The 20,387-nt window shown below is 37.7% G+C and overlaps 2 protein-coding genes across 2 annotated transcripts in view; one reads left to right on the plus strand and one right to left on the minus strand.

The window, feature by feature from the left end:
• GFM1 (G elongation factor mitochondrial 1) overlaps window positions 1–20,387 on the minus strand; it is a 49,008-nt gene that overhangs the window by 6,614 nt on the left and 22,007 nt on the right. The window contains exons 11-15 of the mRNA XM_062212549.1: window positions 19,798–19,854; window positions 17,192–17,329; window positions 16,230–16,312; window positions 5,148–5,310; window positions 3,191–3,335 (exon numbers count right to left, since the gene is read on the minus strand). Of these exons, the coding sequence (XP_062068533.1) occupies window positions 3,191–3,335; window positions 5,148–5,310; window positions 16,230–16,312; window positions 17,192–17,329; window positions 19,798–19,854 (586 nt within the window). The remainder of the gene's footprint in view (window positions 1–3,190; window positions 3,336–5,147; window positions 5,311–16,229; window positions 16,313–17,191; window positions 17,330–19,797; window positions 19,855–20,387) is intronic.
• On the plus strand, window positions 9,607–16,205 carry LXN (latexin). The gene is made up of 6 exons (XM_062212563.1): window positions 9,607–9,925; window positions 11,145–11,207; window positions 12,233–12,410; window positions 12,919–13,055; window positions 15,562–15,624; window positions 15,893–16,205. Exons 1-6 carry the CDS (start codon window positions 9,797–9,799, stop codon window positions 15,989–15,991), a joined length of 669 nt encoding a protein of 222 aa, XP_062068547.1. The 5' UTR covers window positions 9,607–9,796; the 3' UTR covers window positions 15,992–16,205.

Below are 20,387 nucleotides of genomic sequence, written 5' to 3' on the forward strand. Positions count from 1 at the left end.
TCCAGGGCTTGCATGTGGGTGGCAGGGACCCAGGTACTTGAGTCATCACCTGCTGCTTCCCAGGGTGAACATTACAAGGAAGCTGGATAAGAAAGGAGGTGAGACTTGATCTCAGGCACTCCAAAAGAAGCAGGTGTCCCAACCAGCAGTTAACCCTGCACCACCATGCCTGCCCCTATTTTTTCTTTCTATATAAGAAAAACATTATTTTACATCAGATCTATTTTTTTAAGTTTTGTTTTTAATTGACAATAATTGTTATACTTATGGGGTACAAGGCAATATTTTGAACATTTCAGGATTTTAATCATGGAGAAATGAGAATCAAATGAAGAAACAATAATTAATTTTTCATGCTAGCATCCTGCTTGTCTGTGTATGTATATCTGGCAAAAGAATAAAACTTCTTGATTCAATTATAATCTAGTACCATCGCTCTGAATATCTACAGGTGATTAATGATAATAATACTTACATACTTAAATAATAAACTAAATAGTACACTTCTGTTTAGTTACTATTCAGTACATTCTTCAAGGACACATACAGGTATTACGGGCACATACAAAAATAAATATAATAGCTATATTTAAATATAGGAACAGTTAAAAAGGATGGGGCTCTTTGTTAACTGATAACCACCTCACATTATCTGGCTTTATGGAAACTCTGTCTCCAGGAACACTACCAATATTCAGTAAAGAACCAACACACAGGCCAGCACTGTGGCTACAGGGCAATCTGCTGCCTGCAGTGCTGACTTCCCATATGAGTCCCAGCTGCTCCATTTCTGATCTACCTCCTGGCTAATGCACCTGCAAAAGTAGCAGAAGATGGTCCAAGTACGTGGGCCCTTGCACCCACATGGGAAATTCAGATGAAGCTTCTGACTTTACCATTAGGGAGTGAACCAGTGGATGAAAGATCTCTCTCCCTCTCTGCCTCCGCCTCTCCCTCTCTGTAACTCTGCCTTTCAGATACATAAATAAATCTTTAAAACCAATAAAAAATACCAGTATACAGCAACTGGTGCTTTCTAATTTATTTTAACTACCTCAGAAAGGATAGAAAGTGATTATAACTAATTTGTCAATTTAAGAGTTCTTCCAGTGTAAACACTAAGAGTTCAAGAAGCAGGTATTTTAGCATCTGTCATGCCCAATAAAGTCTGATTCTCCATGTGGTCTTATGTTTATGCTTCCTTTTAACACAATCTTCAGATTGTGAAAAGTCTTCCACATCACAGATTTCAAGTGAATTTTTAATAAAGAATGGATATAAAACAAATGGAGGGTTCCTTTTCCTTTTCATAACTAAGAAACTGGAGCATAAATTACTAAAGATTCCAATTAGTTTAAGTAAAATAAGGAATTAGCAACCAGGTCAAGGAATTAGCATCCTTCTTCAACCAATGCTCCACAGCTGATTGCAGATGCAACTGAGACTGAAAGCAAAAGAAAAGTCAAAATCATTCAGAATCAATAAAACCCTGATGTACAGAATACTATGATCAATTATCTACTGACCACTTTGACCCTCTGACAAAAATATTTGTGAAGAGGCTGGTGCCATGGTGTAGTAGGTTAAGCCTCCGCCTGCGATGCCAGCATCCCATATGGGCACTGACTGAAATCCTGGCTGCTCCACTTCCTATCCAGCTCCCTGCTAAGGGCCTCAGAAAGCAGTGGAAGATGGCCAAAGTGCTTGGGCCCCTGTACCCACGTGGGAGACCCAAAAGACACTCCTGGCTCCTGGCTCCTGGCTTCAGATCAGCCCAGCTCCGGCTGTTGCAGCTATTTAGGGAGTGAACCAGTGGCTGGAAGACCTTTCTGTCTCTCCCTCTATAACTCTGCTTCTCAAATAAATCTAAAAAAAAAAAAAAAAAAAAAAAAAACACCCTTGTGAAATGTTTTGTGCATAATATAATTCTCCTGTGTAAAGACACAGAGATTAACAAATAACAAATAACAGAAGAAATGGCAGAGAGAGTAAATTTTCTAGATTCTGCCCACAACTTTCAAGTTTCTTTGTGGAAAAATCCTGATGTCAAACTGCCATGATAACATTTGCCTTTTTCTCTTAAAAGCAAAGAATCAAACATGTTCCCAGTTTCTTAGGGCTCTAGTTCACCAGGCTGACAAATGTATCAGTTTAGCAAGAAATCTACATTGTGGACAAGGTTTACAGAATTCTTTCAAAATACTTTTGTCATCCTCAAAATATCTAAAAGCCTGGGGGCCGGCACTGTGGCGTAGTAGGTTAAAGCCAACGCCTGAGTTGCTGGCATCTCATTTGGGCAACAGGTGCATGTCCTGGCTGCTCCACTTCCCTTCCAGCTCCTTGCTAATGGCCTGGAAAAAGCAGCGGAAAGTCGCCCATGTTTTGGGCCCCTGCACCCACGTGGGAAACTTCAGTGAAGCTCCTGGCTCACTCTTGCTCACTCTCTCTCTCTCTTTCAAACAAATAAATAAATCTTAAAAAAATAAAATCTAATAGCCTAAAATGTCAAACATGAAAATGTTACTTACAAATATAATTTGAGCAAATCACTAAAACAACATGACTATAGTTAGCTAACTTTAGAATATATATATTTTTTTTTTTGACAGGCAGAGTGGACAGTGAGAGAGAGAGAGAGAGAGAGAGAAAGGTCTTCCTTTTGTCGTTGGTTCACCCTCCAATGACCGCCACGGCCGGGGAGCTGCGGCTGGCGCACCATGCTGATCCGAAGGTAGGAACCAGGTATTTCTCCTGGTCTCCCATGGGGTGCAGGACCCAAGCACTTGGGCCATCCTCCACTGCACTCCCGGGCCTTAGCAGAGAGCTGGCCTGGAAGAGAGGCAACTGGGACAGAATCTGGCGCCCCGACGGGGACTAGAACCCAGTGTGCCAGCGCCGCAGGCTGAGGATTACCTATTGAGTCGTGGCATCGGCACTTTAGAATATTTCTTAGAATTCTATGTAGTTCTATCTTGTCTATGAAAAATAGAACTTACAAATTACCTATGAATTTAAACACAAAGAAAAAATTTAGATAATTTTTGGAACAGGTAAGGCTCTTAATTTTGCAAGAAGGGGAACTAGCAATCTACCCTCACTTTTGATCCACTTGCCCAAGTACTGATCAAATTCCCTGGTGTGGTGCCTAGCTCTGCTGGTCTAAGGCGGTAGGTGTTAGGATACAGCATACCTTGTTTGAGAGCACCTTCTCCTGCTCGGATGAAAGAGATTTCATTGGAATCAACCATGTGGTGTGCTCCATCTTGCAAAACAAACCGGAGCCCAGAGAGCTTATAACCGGAGAGAGGGCCCTTCTCACAGGCATCTAAAAATCCCTGTTAATGAATGAAAACAACTTCAGAGTGAGTGGATTTCACTTACAGGTGCATTACCAAAAACTCCCAAACATTTTAGGGTTCTGAAGTGTATTGTTTTTATACATGCTACATTTCATCCCTCAAAAAAGAATTATTTGAAGAACTTAATATCTTTACCCTTTAAGTTCATTATTATACCACCTAGATGAAGAATCCCTTGCAAAAACACTCCTTAAACTGAACTTAGGAGGGCTAATAGTCACTCTCATATTCAAGTGACTTAACTCTCATAATCCATTGTAGAGACAGCATGATCTTAATTTTAGAGGAAACACGAAAGGCAAAACTATGAACTCCTTAAAAGAAAACTCCCACATGTAGTAGAAGCCCTTACTATATACTTATCATTGCTTTGCCTCACTGCCAGGTCATATGATAAAGCTATAATTTGCAAAGTTACACAATGGCAGTAAGAACTAAAATTAAAAGGTAATTATAATTAAAAGGTAATTTTACTTTTCTAAATGCAATTATTTTTGTTTAAAAATAGCTTCATTAAGGTATAACTGATTTACAACAAATTGTACATATTTTTGGTTTTTCCTGGCCATACAATCATATGACTGAACCTGTATACAATGTCTTTCAGACATTTCAAAACTAAGTTATGTATGCTGAAAAAAAACTAAGCTCTCCTAATCCTGGCGAAATATATTTATAAGTGTGTTAATAATATAACATTATCTTATAAGAGTGTAGTAAATAGAATATATTAATCACAAAAATACTACCATCCCTGAAACCAAAATTTTAATCTGTTACCAAGGATTTCTAAGACAAAATACTTAAAAAAGGAGCCAGCGCTGCGACATGTAGGTTAAGCTTCTGCTTGCAGTGCCATCATCCCATATGGGCACCACTTTGACTTCTGGCTACTCCTCTTCTGATCCAGCTCTCTGCTACAGCCTGGAAAGCAGTAGAAGATGGCCCAAGACTTTGGGCCCCTGCACCCACGTGAGACACCTGGAAGAAGCTCCTGGCTCCTGGCTTTGGATCAGCACAGCTCCAGCTATTGCAGCCAACTGGGGATTGAACCAGCTGATAGAAGACCTCTCTCTCTCTGCCTCTCCTTCTCTTTCTGTGTAACTCTGGCTTTCAAATAAATAAATAAATCTTTAAAAAAAAAAAAAAACTCAGAAAAACCTCAATGCACAAGAATAAACAATTGTCAAATGTTTAACACAGTTTTAAATAAGTGACTTGGGAAGCAAACAAAACGCTAACCCTTTATATCTAAAAAGTGATTCACAATTCCCAAAGAAATGTCACATAGACTTGTCTGATCTCTATTTTATCAGGAGTACAGGTTTAAATATTTTACTTTCATCTTACAAATGAAGAAACCGGCTCTGCACATTGGACAAGGAAGCACATTAAGTAGTAACAAAGATGACAGTGGCAACAAGGTGTTCAGAATCTTAGTAAATGATCACTTTACTACAGCAAAACAAACCTTTCATAAATTCTAAGGGCTACTGCAAATCTTAATTGCTGACTGCAATCAATTACAGAAGCTACAACTTGTCAAGAGAAATATAACTTCAATTAAGAAACAGAATGATTTCTCACCACTCTCATAGCAGACATTTATAGCTCATGAATGCAAAGACCTGGGACTTCTAAATCAGACGCAAAGCTTAACAATCAGATACAGAGGCAGGATTATAGCTAAAACGAACTCAATGGATAACGTGACAAAAGAGTATCATTTGATACCTAATAAACTGTTTTTAGTAAATAAAAATGCAAAAGAAGATTTAAAAATTTTACCTTTTCTACAGCAGGTACAAACTGCTTTGGAACATTTGCTCCAAATGTTTCATCAGAAAACTCCAACTTAGTGTAGTTCTCTGGGTCCAGGGGCTCCAGCACACCTATCACTTTCCCATACTGGCCTGCACCACCTGATTGCTTTTTATGTGTAAAATCAAACCTGAAAGTGATTTAGGAAGAAAAAGACCAACAAAACATTATTTAATTGCCAAAATAAAATAACTTAAATGGAAAAAAAAAATAACCTTATGTAATCACTTAGTTTTTCTTTTGCTTATGAAAGCTTCCTGTACATTTACCTAAAAACAATCTTCATTTTCCTAATCTTACTGGAGGGGTGAGGGTGGAGTATACCACCAAGGTAATTCACAGTTTTTAATTTTGCCAATTCCAAATTTCAAAATACAAAAGTTAAAGTAATTAAAATAAGCAGACTAGTTTAAGGTTCATTGTTCTAATTACCTACATTCCAAAAAGCTTACCCACATCTCTTGGAATGTCCCCCTTTGGACTACAGTGTTCTCTCGACTTAAATATCTGGCTGAGGCCAGCTCCTTCAAAGTAAGAGCTCTGAGTGCTGCCCTATGTTAACGTGTTCTGAGAGCTCCTATTTGACTTTATTACTTGGGCATTACAGACTCCAGCAATACAAGAGAAAATGAGTTCTGGGTGGAATATAAACACTTGAAAATCATGAAATGAGAGTGACTTATATAAATAGGTCATTCAAAAAGATATATAGACATAGGCCACTGTTTACTTCAAACCACTAATGACAACATAAATACAGAATATGCATTCTACATACATATTATGCATATGTAAACAAAGGCTACTATTTCACTGGAGAAACATTTCATTTACCATTTGCAAGCCACTGTTCCTTTAAACTGAAATCTTCAAGACTCTCACAGCCAGCGCTGTGGCACAGTAGGTTAATCCTCCGCCTGCAGTCCTGGCATCCCACATGGCACCAGTTCTAGTCCTGGCTGCTCCTCTTCCAATCCAGCTTTCTGCTGTGGCCTGGGAAAGCAGCAGAGGATGGCCCAAGTGCTTGGGCAGCCATTTGGGGAGTGAACCAGCGGATGGAAGACATCTCTCCGTCTCTCTCCCTCACTGTCCATAACTCTACCTCTCAAATAAATATTTTTAAAAAAAAGACTCTAAGATGAAAGACGTAAGCCATTTTCAAAACTACCTGCAGGTAACTGCAGGCAAATGGACATTAATGAGTACGTGTTCCTGCATGTATATTTGTGAATGGTTTGAAGATAAGTTTCAATATTGACAGGAGATGCCAGCTTGGAACAGGCACATTTCCTGAAAAGCCTAAGTATGAATGCACCTTTAAATATTCTTCCAGAAGTCAAGAGCTTTAGGGCAGGCTAGAAAAAAACAAAATGACAAAAGGTTCATTTTCCTGGCGACTAGATACAACTGTTAATCAACAAAGAAGCCGGCGCCGTGGCTTAACAGGCTAATCCTCTGCCTTGCGGAGCCGGCACACCGGGTTCTAGTCCCGGTCGGGGCGCCGGATTCTGTCCCGGTTGCCTCTCTTCCAGGCCAGCTCTCTGCTATGGCCCGGGAAGGCAGTGGAGGATGGCCCAAGTGCTTGGGCCCTGCACCCCATGGGAGACCAGGAGAAGCACCTGGCTCCTGGCTTCAGATCAGCTCAATGCGCCAGCTGCAGCGGCCATTGGAGGGTGAACCAACGGCAAAAGGAAGACCTTTCTCTCTGTCTCTCTCACTGTCCACTCTGTCAAAAAAAAAAAAAAAAAAAAATCAACAAAGAATGACTGAAGGGATTTCCAAAACTACAATGTACTGACATATTCTCAGGTATATACCAAGTTCTCTCTGAGGCATCTTAAATCTTGCTTTCAATTTGACAATAACATCTATACAAACATACCCTACACCTCTACTATCTATATGGCACCTACAAATCATTGTTATAAATTGAAATCAAAAAATAAAGTTTAAAACCTAGTCTCTAGTTCTATTTGTCCCAAGTTCTACTTGTCCCATTTCAAAGGCCACCTGTGGAGAATACTTAGTGAACAGATACAGACCAGCTCCATCACTGCAAAAAGTTCTACTGGGAAGCACTGCTCTGCACGACGAATACACTAACAACTCCGTATGACTTCGGGGACCATGTCTGAATTTATAACTGAGAAGGTACCACATAACAAAACATTTACATGCCAGGCTTGTGTTAAGCACTTTTATATGGCTTGTCTTACTTGTTCTTTACCACAAACCCATAAAGTAGGTCCTATTTTTATCACCATTTTATAGTTGAGTAACCTAAGTAATTTGCCCAGTGAAATACAGCTATTAAGTGGCAGAGCCAGGATTTGCACCAAAGCCAATGCCCTTAACCATTTTTCCAGAAAGCTAATAAAATAAACTGACTTAAGCTACAAATGATTCCTTCACTTCAAGAGCCATTAGGAGGTACAGTGCAAGGATAACTTGTACAGTAGTTCACCTACAAGAAGAGGGCAAAGAAGTGAGACCACTTTGGCAGCAGCTAAGAAGACATGCTTGCTGAGAGTGACAGAAACCCTGCCCTGTGGGTCAGACAGCTGGCATGTTGTAAAGGCAATTTATCTGACAAAACATCATCTATCACATTAAAATTGTTAACTGGAATTGGGTTGGTTTCATTGTTTACCTCTAATTTGAGGATTTGTTTTGACTTAATAATCATACCATACTCACAAGTTATAGGCATCTTTACTTAGTTTTACGTTTATACTCTTACAGTTACATAAAGTTGTAATTCACTTGATCTCAAAGACCTGTAATAAATTTTGTTTTGAAAGTAATCCACACTTAATTCAATTTTGAGGACAATGGACTGATGATCACCCCTTTTCATGAAGATTTAGTAAGATTTTAAGGACTTAAATTTAGGAATGAGGTTTTCTTACTACCATTTATTTAATATCAAAACAGGCAGTTAAATTTCTTTTATAATGTAAAAAGTATATTATTAGTAGAACTTAAGTTGCTATGTGTACTTTTAAGTACCTGTTATGCTATAACAGGTTATTATCTTATATCAGTTATTATCTTTAATCACAGATAGGGATTATATTGATAAAGCTTCAAAATGGTGAGTTTAGGAAGCTCACATTTACTTCTCACTACTCCAATAGATAGTGACATAGGAGGTGTGAGGGAACCATCTGTGAAAGAAAATTTCATTATCAGCAGACAGCTCTTTCCAAGTCAACAGAATGTACTTAGGCACTCCTTCCTTCCTAGACACCATCAAAGGAACACTTTCCACACAGAAGAGAATACACAAGGACAACTAGAGAGACTGGCTCCCAGTTAAATGACCCATCCACGTGGCAAGGGGGAGCTTTAATATCTGAGTAAAAGCTTTAAGAGGAGAAACTAACTCCCTCATCCTCTAATGACTTCACAGTTGTCAGTTAATTTAGCCAAAAAGGAGGAAAAATGCCTTACTGTTTACTACTTAAAAATCTACTTATTCTAAAGACATTTTATTTACACATGTTAAATGATATCTGAGGAAGGCACATTACAAGTATACTTTTGTTCACTTCCTTTCAAAAATCATTGATAACATACAGATAAGTATACCGAAGGAACCTCAAAACTCCATTTTCAAGGAAAAGAATCTCCACTTCCCAATCAGCTAAGTGAAGTTCTAGCAAGAGGTCAAAGGAAATCTTAGTTCCCTGATGTACAGCAAAGCCAGTCAAAATTATAGTTCCTTAAATGGTGGGGGGAAAAATGAGAAAATTGGAGAGTGGAAATGTACTGCCTACTAAGTTTGTGCCCAATAGCTTTAAAAGAGCTGCTTTTGTTAGAATCTGATCACAGTGCTTTGTGTAAGTTCAGTTTTTAAGTATATTTTCATCCTTCAAGTAAAATATTCAAAGTGATTCAAATTTGCAGCACGGTGTCCTATCAAAATCGCCTGTAAGATCAGTAAAGGAGGGGAGAGGTGCTGGTAAATTTTTTACTTCTCCTGACCCAAATTCCATAATGTCCCCACTTAATAGTATAGTTTAGGAGTATTGTATAACTGTGAATGAACAAGTCCGTCCCGGCCTCTCACAATGGGAAGAGCAAAGAGAGTGGAATCACGGGAGAACCCCTGGCCCTTAGTTGCGCAGGACACTGGTGTGTATGGAAGTTGTGCTCTAGCCTGTAAGGGAAGCAACCAGACTGACTTTCCCTGGAGTGGAAACCAGAAGCCTAGGAGAGGAGGGACTACAAACTCTAGGGCCTGAAAGCCCCTCCCAGCACTTCTGTAAAGATTAGTAAAAGGGAAGAGGAAGGCCCTGCCCACCCAGCTTCCCTACTCCCTCCCTCCCCTCCTCCCTGCGGCGCTTCACCTCTCCTCCAGTAAGAACCCGCCGGGTAAGAAAGGCGGGAGCAGGGCGGGGCGCCAGGAGCAGCAGGCTCTGAGTGCCTGCACTCTGGGAGCCAGAGCCGAGCAGCAGCTTCCAGAGTTGAAGGAAGAGGGAGGAAAGGAGCTTGCGATCCGGCCCGGCCCAGCCCAGCCAGACCAGGCGTGCCCACCTAGCAGCAGGCAGAACCGCGGCGCTAGTCCGGGTCCCGTTAAGAGTGAGCAGTCCTGCGGCCAGCGCTTGCCAAGAATGGAAATCCCACCGACTCACTACCCAGCCTCCAGGGCGGCCTCGGTGGCTGAGAACTGCATCAACTACCAGCAGGGAACCCCCCACAAGGTGTTTCTGGTGCAGACGGTCAAACAAGCCAGCATGGAGGTGAGTCCTGCAGGCGCGAGGTGCGGGGGCTCCAGGCTAGGGCACCCTGCTCGCCAGAGGTCTGCCTCTGGCCAAGGGCCTGTGCTCTAGAGTCCTGAACAGCCTATGCTGCTCTCTCTGGAGACAGCCCGGAACTGTTAGTCGTTTCCACCATAAGGCAGAGACATCGATAGTTTCTTGGGCACTCTTCCAAGGAAATGGCAAAGCACTCTACATAAACGGCAGCATTTTCGCCATTCCCTCAGCGAAACCCATAGGAACCAGGCAAAGGAGTATTACCACTGCTACTCCCTTTCTCATCTACTGCACCACGCGTCACCAACAAAAGCTCCTGCCTCTCCTTTGCCGAAATTGTAAGAGCAATCCTCATTAGAACTTTGACCAAAGCGAAGCAAGAGAAACTTGCAACCAAAGACAGAGAATAAACGCATTGTGAGCTGGCACTCTGCTTTAAGCATCCCACCACCACTCAGGCCACCACTGCGACTACATGCTCTCTGGCTAAAGGGTTGAATTAAATATTCAAGGCCTCAGCTTACTTAAGTGTACAGGATTTAAGGCTGAACTTGCTCATCTGACATAGTTTTAACTGCTAATGGTCTTTAAGAGATGACAAAGAATAGATTTTAGTTTAAAACTGCACCAGATACCATAATTAGGTATAAACTTTTAATCAGGATCTTGATTAAAAACATGAAATACTTAAATGTCTTATAAAATTTAAGCTCTCATTTGTCTGGTCCACCACTACATGGCTAAAAACAGTGCCTGAGTACAAGAAATCTCCAACTACCCTGCAGTAACCTGCCTCAAAACGGGGTTCACATTCACTGAACATTATTTGGAGGGAACAGTGGGGTTTTTGAAAAATCTTTTCAAAGGTGTATCCTTTCTTTTGTCTCTGGGATCAAAAGCTATTGCAGAATTTCTTGTGTAAAAGACTCAGAGCCTGAAGTTTTCTCATAATGGAAAAGGAGTTGTGCCCACTCTACTCTGTTGGTATGCTTTTATCCCACACTGTTCTCACTCAAAACAAGGGGTAGATGGGCTGCTGAATTAGACATTCCAAACGTGATGACAAGGCCTTTTCAGGATTTAAGACTTGAATCATTTCTCCCACCAGCCAGCCCTCCTAACTAAATAAGAATGCATTCTTCTAACACCACAAATACTCGATATGTTGTTATAATCTCTTTTCTCCACCACGTTTTAATTTTAGGATATTCCAGGAAGAGGACATAAGTACCACCTTAAATTTTCTGTGGAAGAAATAATCCATAAAGTAAGCAAAATGTTTTTACTAAATAAATTTGATTCTAAATATTCTAAGTCACCTTTGTTGATCAAATCCATGGGATTAGTGTTGCTTCCCTTCACCCACTCCCTTTTTTAGGTTGTGAAACCCCTGCCTCTAATAAAACAATACTATATGGGCAAAGCTTACCAAGGTCAAGTTTTACTATCTTCGTGTATTGTGAGATACATGAATTATTTCTGTTGCACTATTTAGAGAAGAATACACACTTCAGTTCAAGCCAACTGTCTCATCGGGAAGCCTGAACTTAGCCCTAATATGAAGTAACTTGCTCTCTGGTAATGCTAACTTTCTCTTGCCTTTTTTGTTCTGTTATTAATTGGGCATTTAAAGAATTCAAGTGCTCTTAGAGATTCATGAACTGGCCAACTGATACCACCTTTCAGATTAGGGTCTTTCAGTGTTGAGCCAGAGACATTTTTAGAAATTCTGTCAAATTTCTATGAGACAAATGAAAAGGAACTCCAATTTGTATCATAACCATCTAAAAGCTTGCCCTTTGCACTGTATTCAGATGAGACACAGAGTATTTAAAGGAGGTTCATTAAAAGGCATCTGGGCTGCTAGACAGCCAGCCTTACAAAGCATAACATAGTGCTGCAATCTCTAACTTTACATGTACAAACAGATCGCTATACCTGTGTTTGAAAAAAACTTGAGTAATGGAAAAACTTAAAAAATAACCAGTCTGGAGTTGGTATATAAAATCAGACTAAAGACAGCCTTGCAAATTAATCTTCAAATGTATTCAAAGTTTTAAGATTAGAATTTATAAGATTATGAGACCTTACAAATCACACAGTAAGTTATCTAGTTTTGAATGTTTACATGCTACCTCTGGAAAATAGGCTACCTTTGAAAATAGGCACTCTGAAGTGAAGTCTGAACCACCACCATTAGGGGCCAGTGCTCTAAATCCTATCTCAAGAAACAATAATTAGTAATGATGGGCATTTACATATAAATATCTTTTGCAAAAATGTCCCAAACAGGAAGTTACAGTAAACTGTACGGCTGAAGTGCTTTATCCTACTGTGGGACAAAATACTGCACCAGAAGTCAGCTTCACATTTGAAGGAGAAATTGGAAAGAATCCAGATGAAGAAGACAACACATTTTATCAAAGACTCAGATCCATGAAGGAACCACTAGAAGCAAAAGATATTCCAGGTACATGAATATGGCATAGAAAAAAGTTCTTTCCAACTTTAAAATCAATCTCAATTATCTATGTTCAAAATTGTTAAATATTAACTATGTTGGAAATATACTTGCTCCTGTAAAAAATATTTATTTTCACTATGGTAATGGCAGTTCTCCCCCAGGTATCAATCTAAAGAGAAGTCATAGCATTGCAATCTCTGAGAAGCCTACTATATTGCCTTGGAAATCATTCCACTACTCTTTCCTTAGCTTGCTGCATATAATTTAAATACCCCATTTAGTCATAATTTTAAACCTAGTATCTTACTAGTTGCTAGCCTTATGTTTTCTTAAGTTTCATCTTACAGCTCTTTCTAGACCAAAAAAAGAGACTTTAGGACTAAATGGATCCAGGGCTTAATTTTTTTTCTGTACTCATTTCAAGGAAATTAAGACATGAATTAGAATTTTAATTTTTTAAGGTTAATACTATATATTTAAAATAATTACACTTATTATATGTTTCCACCAATAGACAGTTTTGGAAATGTACCTCCAGAAATGAAACCAGTTCGACATTTAGCTTGGGTTGGCTGTGGTTATATAATATGGCAGAATTCTACAGAAAACACATGGTATAAAATGGTAAAAATTCAAACTGTCAAGCAAGTGGTAAGTAATTTCTTTAAAGACACTATTACCTGGGTTCATATTTATTGAAAGTATTGTAATTCATACTTGGAAAAACAGTGCCCCTAAGTAATTTTGAATTAAAAGTATGAGCTGCTATTTTGAAGGAGGGGTCAGTCATAATCAAGTCTTGTGAAGGTAAAAGTGGCAGGAAGAGTCCAAGTAACAGCAGTGGTCTAAAACATCTCTCAGTTTGGCAGAGAGCTACAAACCATAGTCCTTTGCCTAATTTGCCTTCTTAGTAACAGTGCTGCATTAGTGTACATTCCCTGGACCCATGATAATAGCAAAGCAAAGCCATGCATTTTCCTTAAAGCATTTTCTATTAATAAGTAGGTTCTAGGTGGCACTTTGAAAAGGCACCATGGAATAGGAGGGAGGAGGAAGAAGGTTAGGAGGAAGGGCAGGATGGGAAGAATCACTATGTTCCTAAATTTGCATATATGAAATGCACGAAGTATGTATACCTTAAAAATAAAAGGTTTCTAAGTAAAAAAAATTAATTTTAAAAAAAGAAAAGGCACCATGGTAACGACTGGTAATGACAGTTCTTTACCTTTCTTATTAGGCGAGTCAGATTCGACTGTGGTTCTGAACTCAAATCTCTTTTATAGTAAAACGGTTTGAAGAGTTTTATTAGTAGAAGTGAAAGAGAATCCCGGACACATTGTGTGAATTTACTTGTATGAATGACTATACGTTTATTTGCTATATGGAAGTCCTAAGGGTCACTGTTTGTGGCAGTCACAGGTGAAGCTACACTTTCTAGAATGAAATCGAGTTGTAACCTGGCATTCATTTTTGTGCTCAGCCATTTATGATTTCCTATAGCAACTTAAGTTTGATTTATAAATTACTAGTCATGCGCTAATTAAACTGTCTCTGCTTTTTTTTCTCTACAACAATAGTAGTGCCACAGCTACTTAAAAGACATAGGTGGTACTTTTCCCCAGGAGTCTCCCTGAACAAAGTCATAGTATCACAGTCTCTGAGAAGCCTGCTGTATTTCTCTAAAATAGTTCCACTACTCGTTCCTTAGCTTGCTATATACAGTTTACTTTTATAACCTATTTAGTTACAATTTACAACATCTTATATGATCTGTTGCTAGCTGTATGTTTTCTTAAGTCCAATATTATTTATTGCTGTTTAGAAGTGTATCTTTCTAGACAATAAAGAGATAAAAATAAGTTCTCCAATCTTAGTTTTATTAAGAAGTTGAAAGGAAAAAAAAAAATCAACCAGTATCTAATGGAAATTAAAAAAATAAATAAAGTAGAACTTAAAGAAAGCATAAGAGCTTTATTCAGTTCCCTGGAGAAAACGATTTTCCAGCTGATTTATGTGAGCTGACTGGCACCCAACTGCAAGACAGAGCGCCTTTCCATCACAGGCTTTGTAACCACTTATTAGACACCTATGAGCACTGGAGGACAGGAAACCCAATTATAATATTCAGCGTATGATACCAAAATCTAACATGGGTATGATAACAATATTTTGAGACACACAGCAAGCCTTTTTTCTAATGTATTTCCACACACATCAGTTCCTATAGGGGGACTGAGGTCTTGAGTAATTGAGTTCCTGAAAACAAGCCATAAAACCTTTTAATCATGTACAAGACAATATTAGTAAATATTTATGTAAAGAAACTCCTGTGGCCCTTCACCAAACTGTGATTTTTAAAGCAATAATGCAAATCTCAACAGAATAGTTTACCAATCCTTTGGTAATACAAGTAAGATGACTTTACTTATCAAGATCCAACATGTAAGATTCCTTACTGATGTTTACATTCTTTTTAAGGGGCATCCTTTGTGGATACAAAGAAGAGATTACTCCAATTTACTGTAAAGAGGATATTATGCTCTTATTTATTTGACCCTGGGGTCACATTTATAATCACTGTTAACCAAAGGAACTTGTTCTGCCCCTTGAAATAGTACATCAATTACACGCCTACAGGAGCCTGATGATGATTTTAAACTACATACATAAAGTATTGCTGTGTAGCTTTAAGTATTTTTTTTGCCAAAGCAATAAACAGTACAGATAAAAGCTTTAATTACAAAATCAGATAACTACATTCATTACCTTTTACTGTTTTCAGTGTTTCTTTTAATGTTAGCATTCATTGCCACAGTTTATTCCTTAAATGTTTTTCTCAACAATGGAAATATTAAGGATCCTTATATAACAAGCTACACAACAATCTTAAGCTACCACAACTTGAAAACTAAAACTGGATAAATGTTTTTTAGAGTAACAAATATATAATGAATTTAAAATGTAGTGGAAGAATACTCACTTGTTAAGTTATGAGAATAGTTTTTCTGTCAGGCTAAATTATCACAGTCAATTTTCATTCTTACCTAAATGAGTATACTATAATCATTTATTAAACTAAGCTGGTTTTAAAAATTGAAATGTCATTTTTGCCAATGTTATTAAGATTTAAACATCAGGTTTCTATTTTTTGTCACAGCAAAGAAATGATGACTTTATTGAATTAGACTATACCATTCTACTTCATGACATTGCATCTCAGGTAAAGTAGCACTTAACTTTAGTTGATGCCACTGTGAAAAAACTGATGTTCCTTTTACAGCTACAATGTACTGTGTTAATTCCGACAATCAAAATTCATGTAAATTCTGACAGGCACCAGCCTGAAGCCTATTACACCTGCAGCAATTTAATGTGTTTCATGCAATTCTTTATGAGGACTAGTTTGTCTCTATCAAAATACAAACCCAATTGTGTTTTCTTAATTGTTTTATGAATTTTATCACAACATTAATTTCCTTTTCTTTCAGGAGATCATTCCTTGGCAAATGCAAGTTCTCTGGCATCCACAATATGGTACTAAAGTCAAACATAATAGCCGTCTGCCAAAGGAAGCACATCTGGAATAAAGGAGGCCCCTAGCACTGGGATGCAACGTAAAGACGCCTGTTGGTGCTATGTGGCCAAACAAATCTCAAAGGTTCTCTACATATAATATCCTGTCCAGTATAAAACTCTATATAGATCCCTGAACAAAATTAGTGTTACTACATAAGAATGTCTATATAACAGTAACAGTGCTGTGGACATGCCATAATAAAAACTTCAATTTCAACCTTATAATGTTTAATTATGTTGCATACTTACGGGACAGGAGCAGTAATGGTCTCTCGGAAGGCAACTTTGGGCTTTCCTGTGATACAAGGACAGCCATATTCCCTTTCCATCCTCTAAAAATAGAGTGTAGGAAATAACTTTTTATTATGATTAACAAAATAATCTGAGGAAAAAATCCTAAGTACCTTAAATATCTTAACAGCTTTATTTAAACACAGTAGACAAATGATATCTTAAGTAATTTTAAAAGAATTGGATATATGATATTTAAGCTAGACTACTTTTACAGATTTTATATAAATTCTAATTTAAGATGATTAATTTGTACTTACCCCCAATCTATTCACTAAAATTTCACCATTGTTCTGTATTATTACATGTTACTAGAATAATTTATAAATCTATTGTCAGGATTTTTTATGATCATGCCACAATTCCAAATCATATGTCTTTTGCTTTCATCCACGTATGAAGGAGACCTTTCCTAGCAAAGTATAGGCCCCATTCACCCTTTCTTTTGTCTACCATATAAAGACCAATTATTGACTTGAAATAGCCTCAAGAGTGTATACAACTAGTTTGTCTAGCTAAGGCTGAATCCAGGATTTAACTGACCCAATTAAACTAACCAAGACTCAGGGATGGTTGGACAATCTTACTGCAAATCTCTGAGGTCTTGATTCTAGGAGTTCATGTTTATCAAACAGATTTAGAAACCAAAAACAATTTGTAACACATATAGAGGAAGAAATATATCTAGATATAAACCATAGTGAAGCTTGAAGAATCACCATTAGTTTCTTGTTTTTCAGAATTACTAACATTTACTGGAATTCTATGGAATTAAAAGATAATTTGGGTGCAAAACATTTTTGGAATTATGTAGTTTTTTCATATTTTCCATGAATGTTTTGAAGACCACGTGTATACATGATTTCAAAAAATTTTTGCACCCAAAACAGACAGTAATCAATTCAGTCATCTTTCATTACCTGAGCATAGATTTCCAAGTGTAACTCTCCCATTCCAGATACAATTGTTTCTTTGCTCTCAGTGTCAAAGTGGACTTTAAATGTGGGATCTTCTCTTGTGAACCTTGCAATACCTTTTGAAAATTTTTCCAAATCATTCTTTAAAAGAAGAAAGTCATTATACATTAATTTACTAAGCATGATAAGCAATGAGATTTTTGAATGAACTTTACTGAATGAATTTAAATACATAAGCAATTAATAAAGATGATCCACATCTAGTTCTATTCCATACTTTTTCTTAAAAAATATGAATTTGGAACTCTTAAGGCAAGAGAACAGGGAATAGCTAGCTGAAAAGGATTTTCTTTGCATATCAAGATAGCAAACAAGAGTCTAAGACTTAACTAACTCTGCACCCTTTCCTATTACTTTGAAAACACTGTCCATTTGCGGAAAACTGTCCATAAAGTAAAAAGTGGTATCTATGTTACATTTTAGAAATTCTAAATCAAAAGGATCAGCACGTTTACCACGATTTCTACTGTAGATTCAGACAGAACAATTAAAAGCAATAGTAAAGGAAATAACCACACTGAGACTTCTTTTCAAAACAATCTGCTTGGATACAGTAGAGTACACTTTTATTCTTCTGAAATAAGCACAATAACAGCCCTAAGATGCTTAATCCCCCTGAAACCTGTACATCATCTTACAGAGTAAAGGCAACTTTTTAAGAGCAATGATCAAGGTTACAGTTCTTGAGACGGGGAAACTGATGAATTAGTTGAATGGACCCAAAGTAATCACATAGGCCTTTACCAGTGGAAGAGGAAGGCAGGAGGGGAGGTCAGAGAAACGCAAGGACAGAAGCAGCAGGGGATATCTGAAGCAGCAGAGGCACTCAACGTGCTGTTGCTGGCACTGAAGACATGAGGAAGGGAGCCTCCAGTGAAAACAGGTGAGCCATCAGGTGACAGCTGGCAAGGAAATGGGAAACCTACAGCCACAAGGAACTGAATTCTGCTAACACCTTGAGTAAGCAAAGTCACGAGCCTCCAGAAGGAACACGACTCTGATGCTTTGATTAATTTAGCCCACCGTGAACTGTGTCAGACTCCAGCTGACTGTAAAGTAAAACACTGGTGTTGTTTTAAGCCACTACATTTGTGGCAATGTCTTAGGGCAGCAGTGGGAAACATACACTCTGTATCACCAGTATTAATAGCTATCATTTACCATAAGCCTGGAGCTGTGGTGTTTTCCATGGTATCTCAAATTCTAATCACAATGTTGCAAGATAGAATTATCCACATTTTACAGGTAAGGAAATGGCTGTACAGAGAGATTAAGTGACTTGTTCAAGGCCACACAGCTGGTGCATAGCAAAGCTGGGACTGAATCCTAGATTAGGCTCCCTAGGTCAGAATTTATCTTTCTCTCACTAGCCAGATATTATTCACTTAGCAGCCCCCACTGAGATGCACAGCTTTATTCAGTAACTTCATTATTGATTTAAATTAATTTATTCCAGGAACAGATGCTTCTAAACGTTTTAATGTATACCAAAAACCCTTTTGGATTATTGATGCACTTGATTCCCCTCCATTACTGTGAATTGTCAACAATTAAATATCTTACATAAACTGTTTGGGGATATGGAAATATAATACCTTCCATCTCTAACCCAACATAATTCTGAAGGAAAAAGCTAGCAGTCTGAGCAAAGCATCAGGAACAAACTATGGCATCTTACTGAGGCAAAATGTAAGGCTCACTCTTCAGCAAGTTTGAGAAGATGGAATGATTTAATGTGTCTTGCCACCTCAACACTCTTTTCTATGTTAAGAAAAGGTTTGGAAAATCTCAAAGTTCCTCAAAATGGAGGAGCTGTTAACAATGTCTCCCACATGAGAATATGCTCTGTACATAATAGTTCACAGAAGAAATTAAGCAAATTTCAAGAAACCACATTAATAAGATTGCTGAGAATGCCAAATACTTAGGTACTAAAAAGACCAGATTAGTTCCAATGCAAGCAGTGGAAACTGAAAAACCTATTCTAGCAGGTTTGGCTTTATGAAAAACTAAATGACATCAAACACAATATAAAAACATAAAAAAAATAAGAAAACCCCATATATAAAGTTGTAATTGATATTAAGAAAAACAGTCTTGCATATAGGCTCCCCATGGTATCCTGGGACATTTACTCTGTAACTACCACAAAATTTAGAGATGCACATAACCCTTTCGGTGATTATCTGTTTGAAATTCCAGGGTACTTTACAATAGAATTTCATGATAAGTTAAGGCAAAATACCCCTTTCCTGATACTTTATGAATACAGGAAGTTACACTTACCTCTCTAGAGCCAATGATTAAAGAGTTATAAAGTTAAGTTTGGGAAATATTTTTATACCATAATTTCTTCAAATATACTGAGGAGTTAAGATTAGAAATTACAAATTGGTAAATTTTTAAACATGATTTCAATAGCAACGATCTCAACAGCAAAAGATGAAACAGAGACTTTAAAACTGTTGGCTACTATAAGATCCCATGTACATTATAGAGTCAAAGAGCTCCAGTTTTTAGTGATATTGAGTTTTAAATTGAATTCTTACCTTGTTAGAAGGTCTCATTGCTATTGAAATGACAGGATCAGGAACATGAATTGACTCCTAAAATATTTTTTTAAAAGAAGAGAGAATAATTCAAAAGCAGTACTGTATGAATCATGAATAGATTAATTTTAATATGCTACTTTAAAATAAATCAAAAGACAAATATTAGCCATTATCTTTAGGCTAGACAATACACGTAAATAAAGCTGTCTACTGTGTGATCTTCTCCCTCCCAAAATAAATTTACTTAACTAGTTAACATAATCACTACAATAATTCCAAAAGCTGATACATGTAATTCTTGCCTAAAGCCACCCACATTTGGTTTTCCAATCTTCTGACAATTTACTTTATTTAATGAAAACATACTATGATCTCTGATTAGGAAAACAGTAAAAGGGCACGAGGTTGTAAACATGATACCTTATTTAGTCAGTCACAACTCTGAGGAACAGGTATTATCTGATTTTACAAATAAAGTCCTTAAAAGCTTGGAAAGAAAATGAAGTCACTTGGCTAAGGGCCAGTAGCAGTACAGAGCAGAAGTGACACTGTATGCAAGACCTATTTGCTTCAAAGCCTCAATGTGC

The sequence above is a fragment of the Lepus europaeus genome, chromosome 2 (assembly GCF_033115175.1).
Source record: "Lepus europaeus isolate LE1 chromosome 2, mLepTim1.pri, whole genome shotgun sequence".
Classification (NCBI taxonomy): domain Eukaryota; kingdom Metazoa; phylum Chordata; class Mammalia; order Lagomorpha; family Leporidae; genus Lepus; species Lepus europaeus.

Bases quoted from the DNA above. Each gene is read 5' to 3' on its own strand.
- LXN (XM_062212563.1), top strand. From the start codon at position 9,797: ATGGAAATCCCACCGACTCACTACCCAGCCTCCAGGGCGGCCTCGGTG. The intron at 12,411-12,918 runs GTACATGAATAT...TTCCACCAATAG, and splicing joins AGAAGCAAAAGATATTCCAG to ACAGTTTTGGAAATGTACCT. The intron at 15,625-15,892 runs GTAAAGTAGCAC...CTTTTCTTTCAG, and splicing joins TTCATGACATTGCATCTCAG to GAGATCATTCCTTGGCAAAT.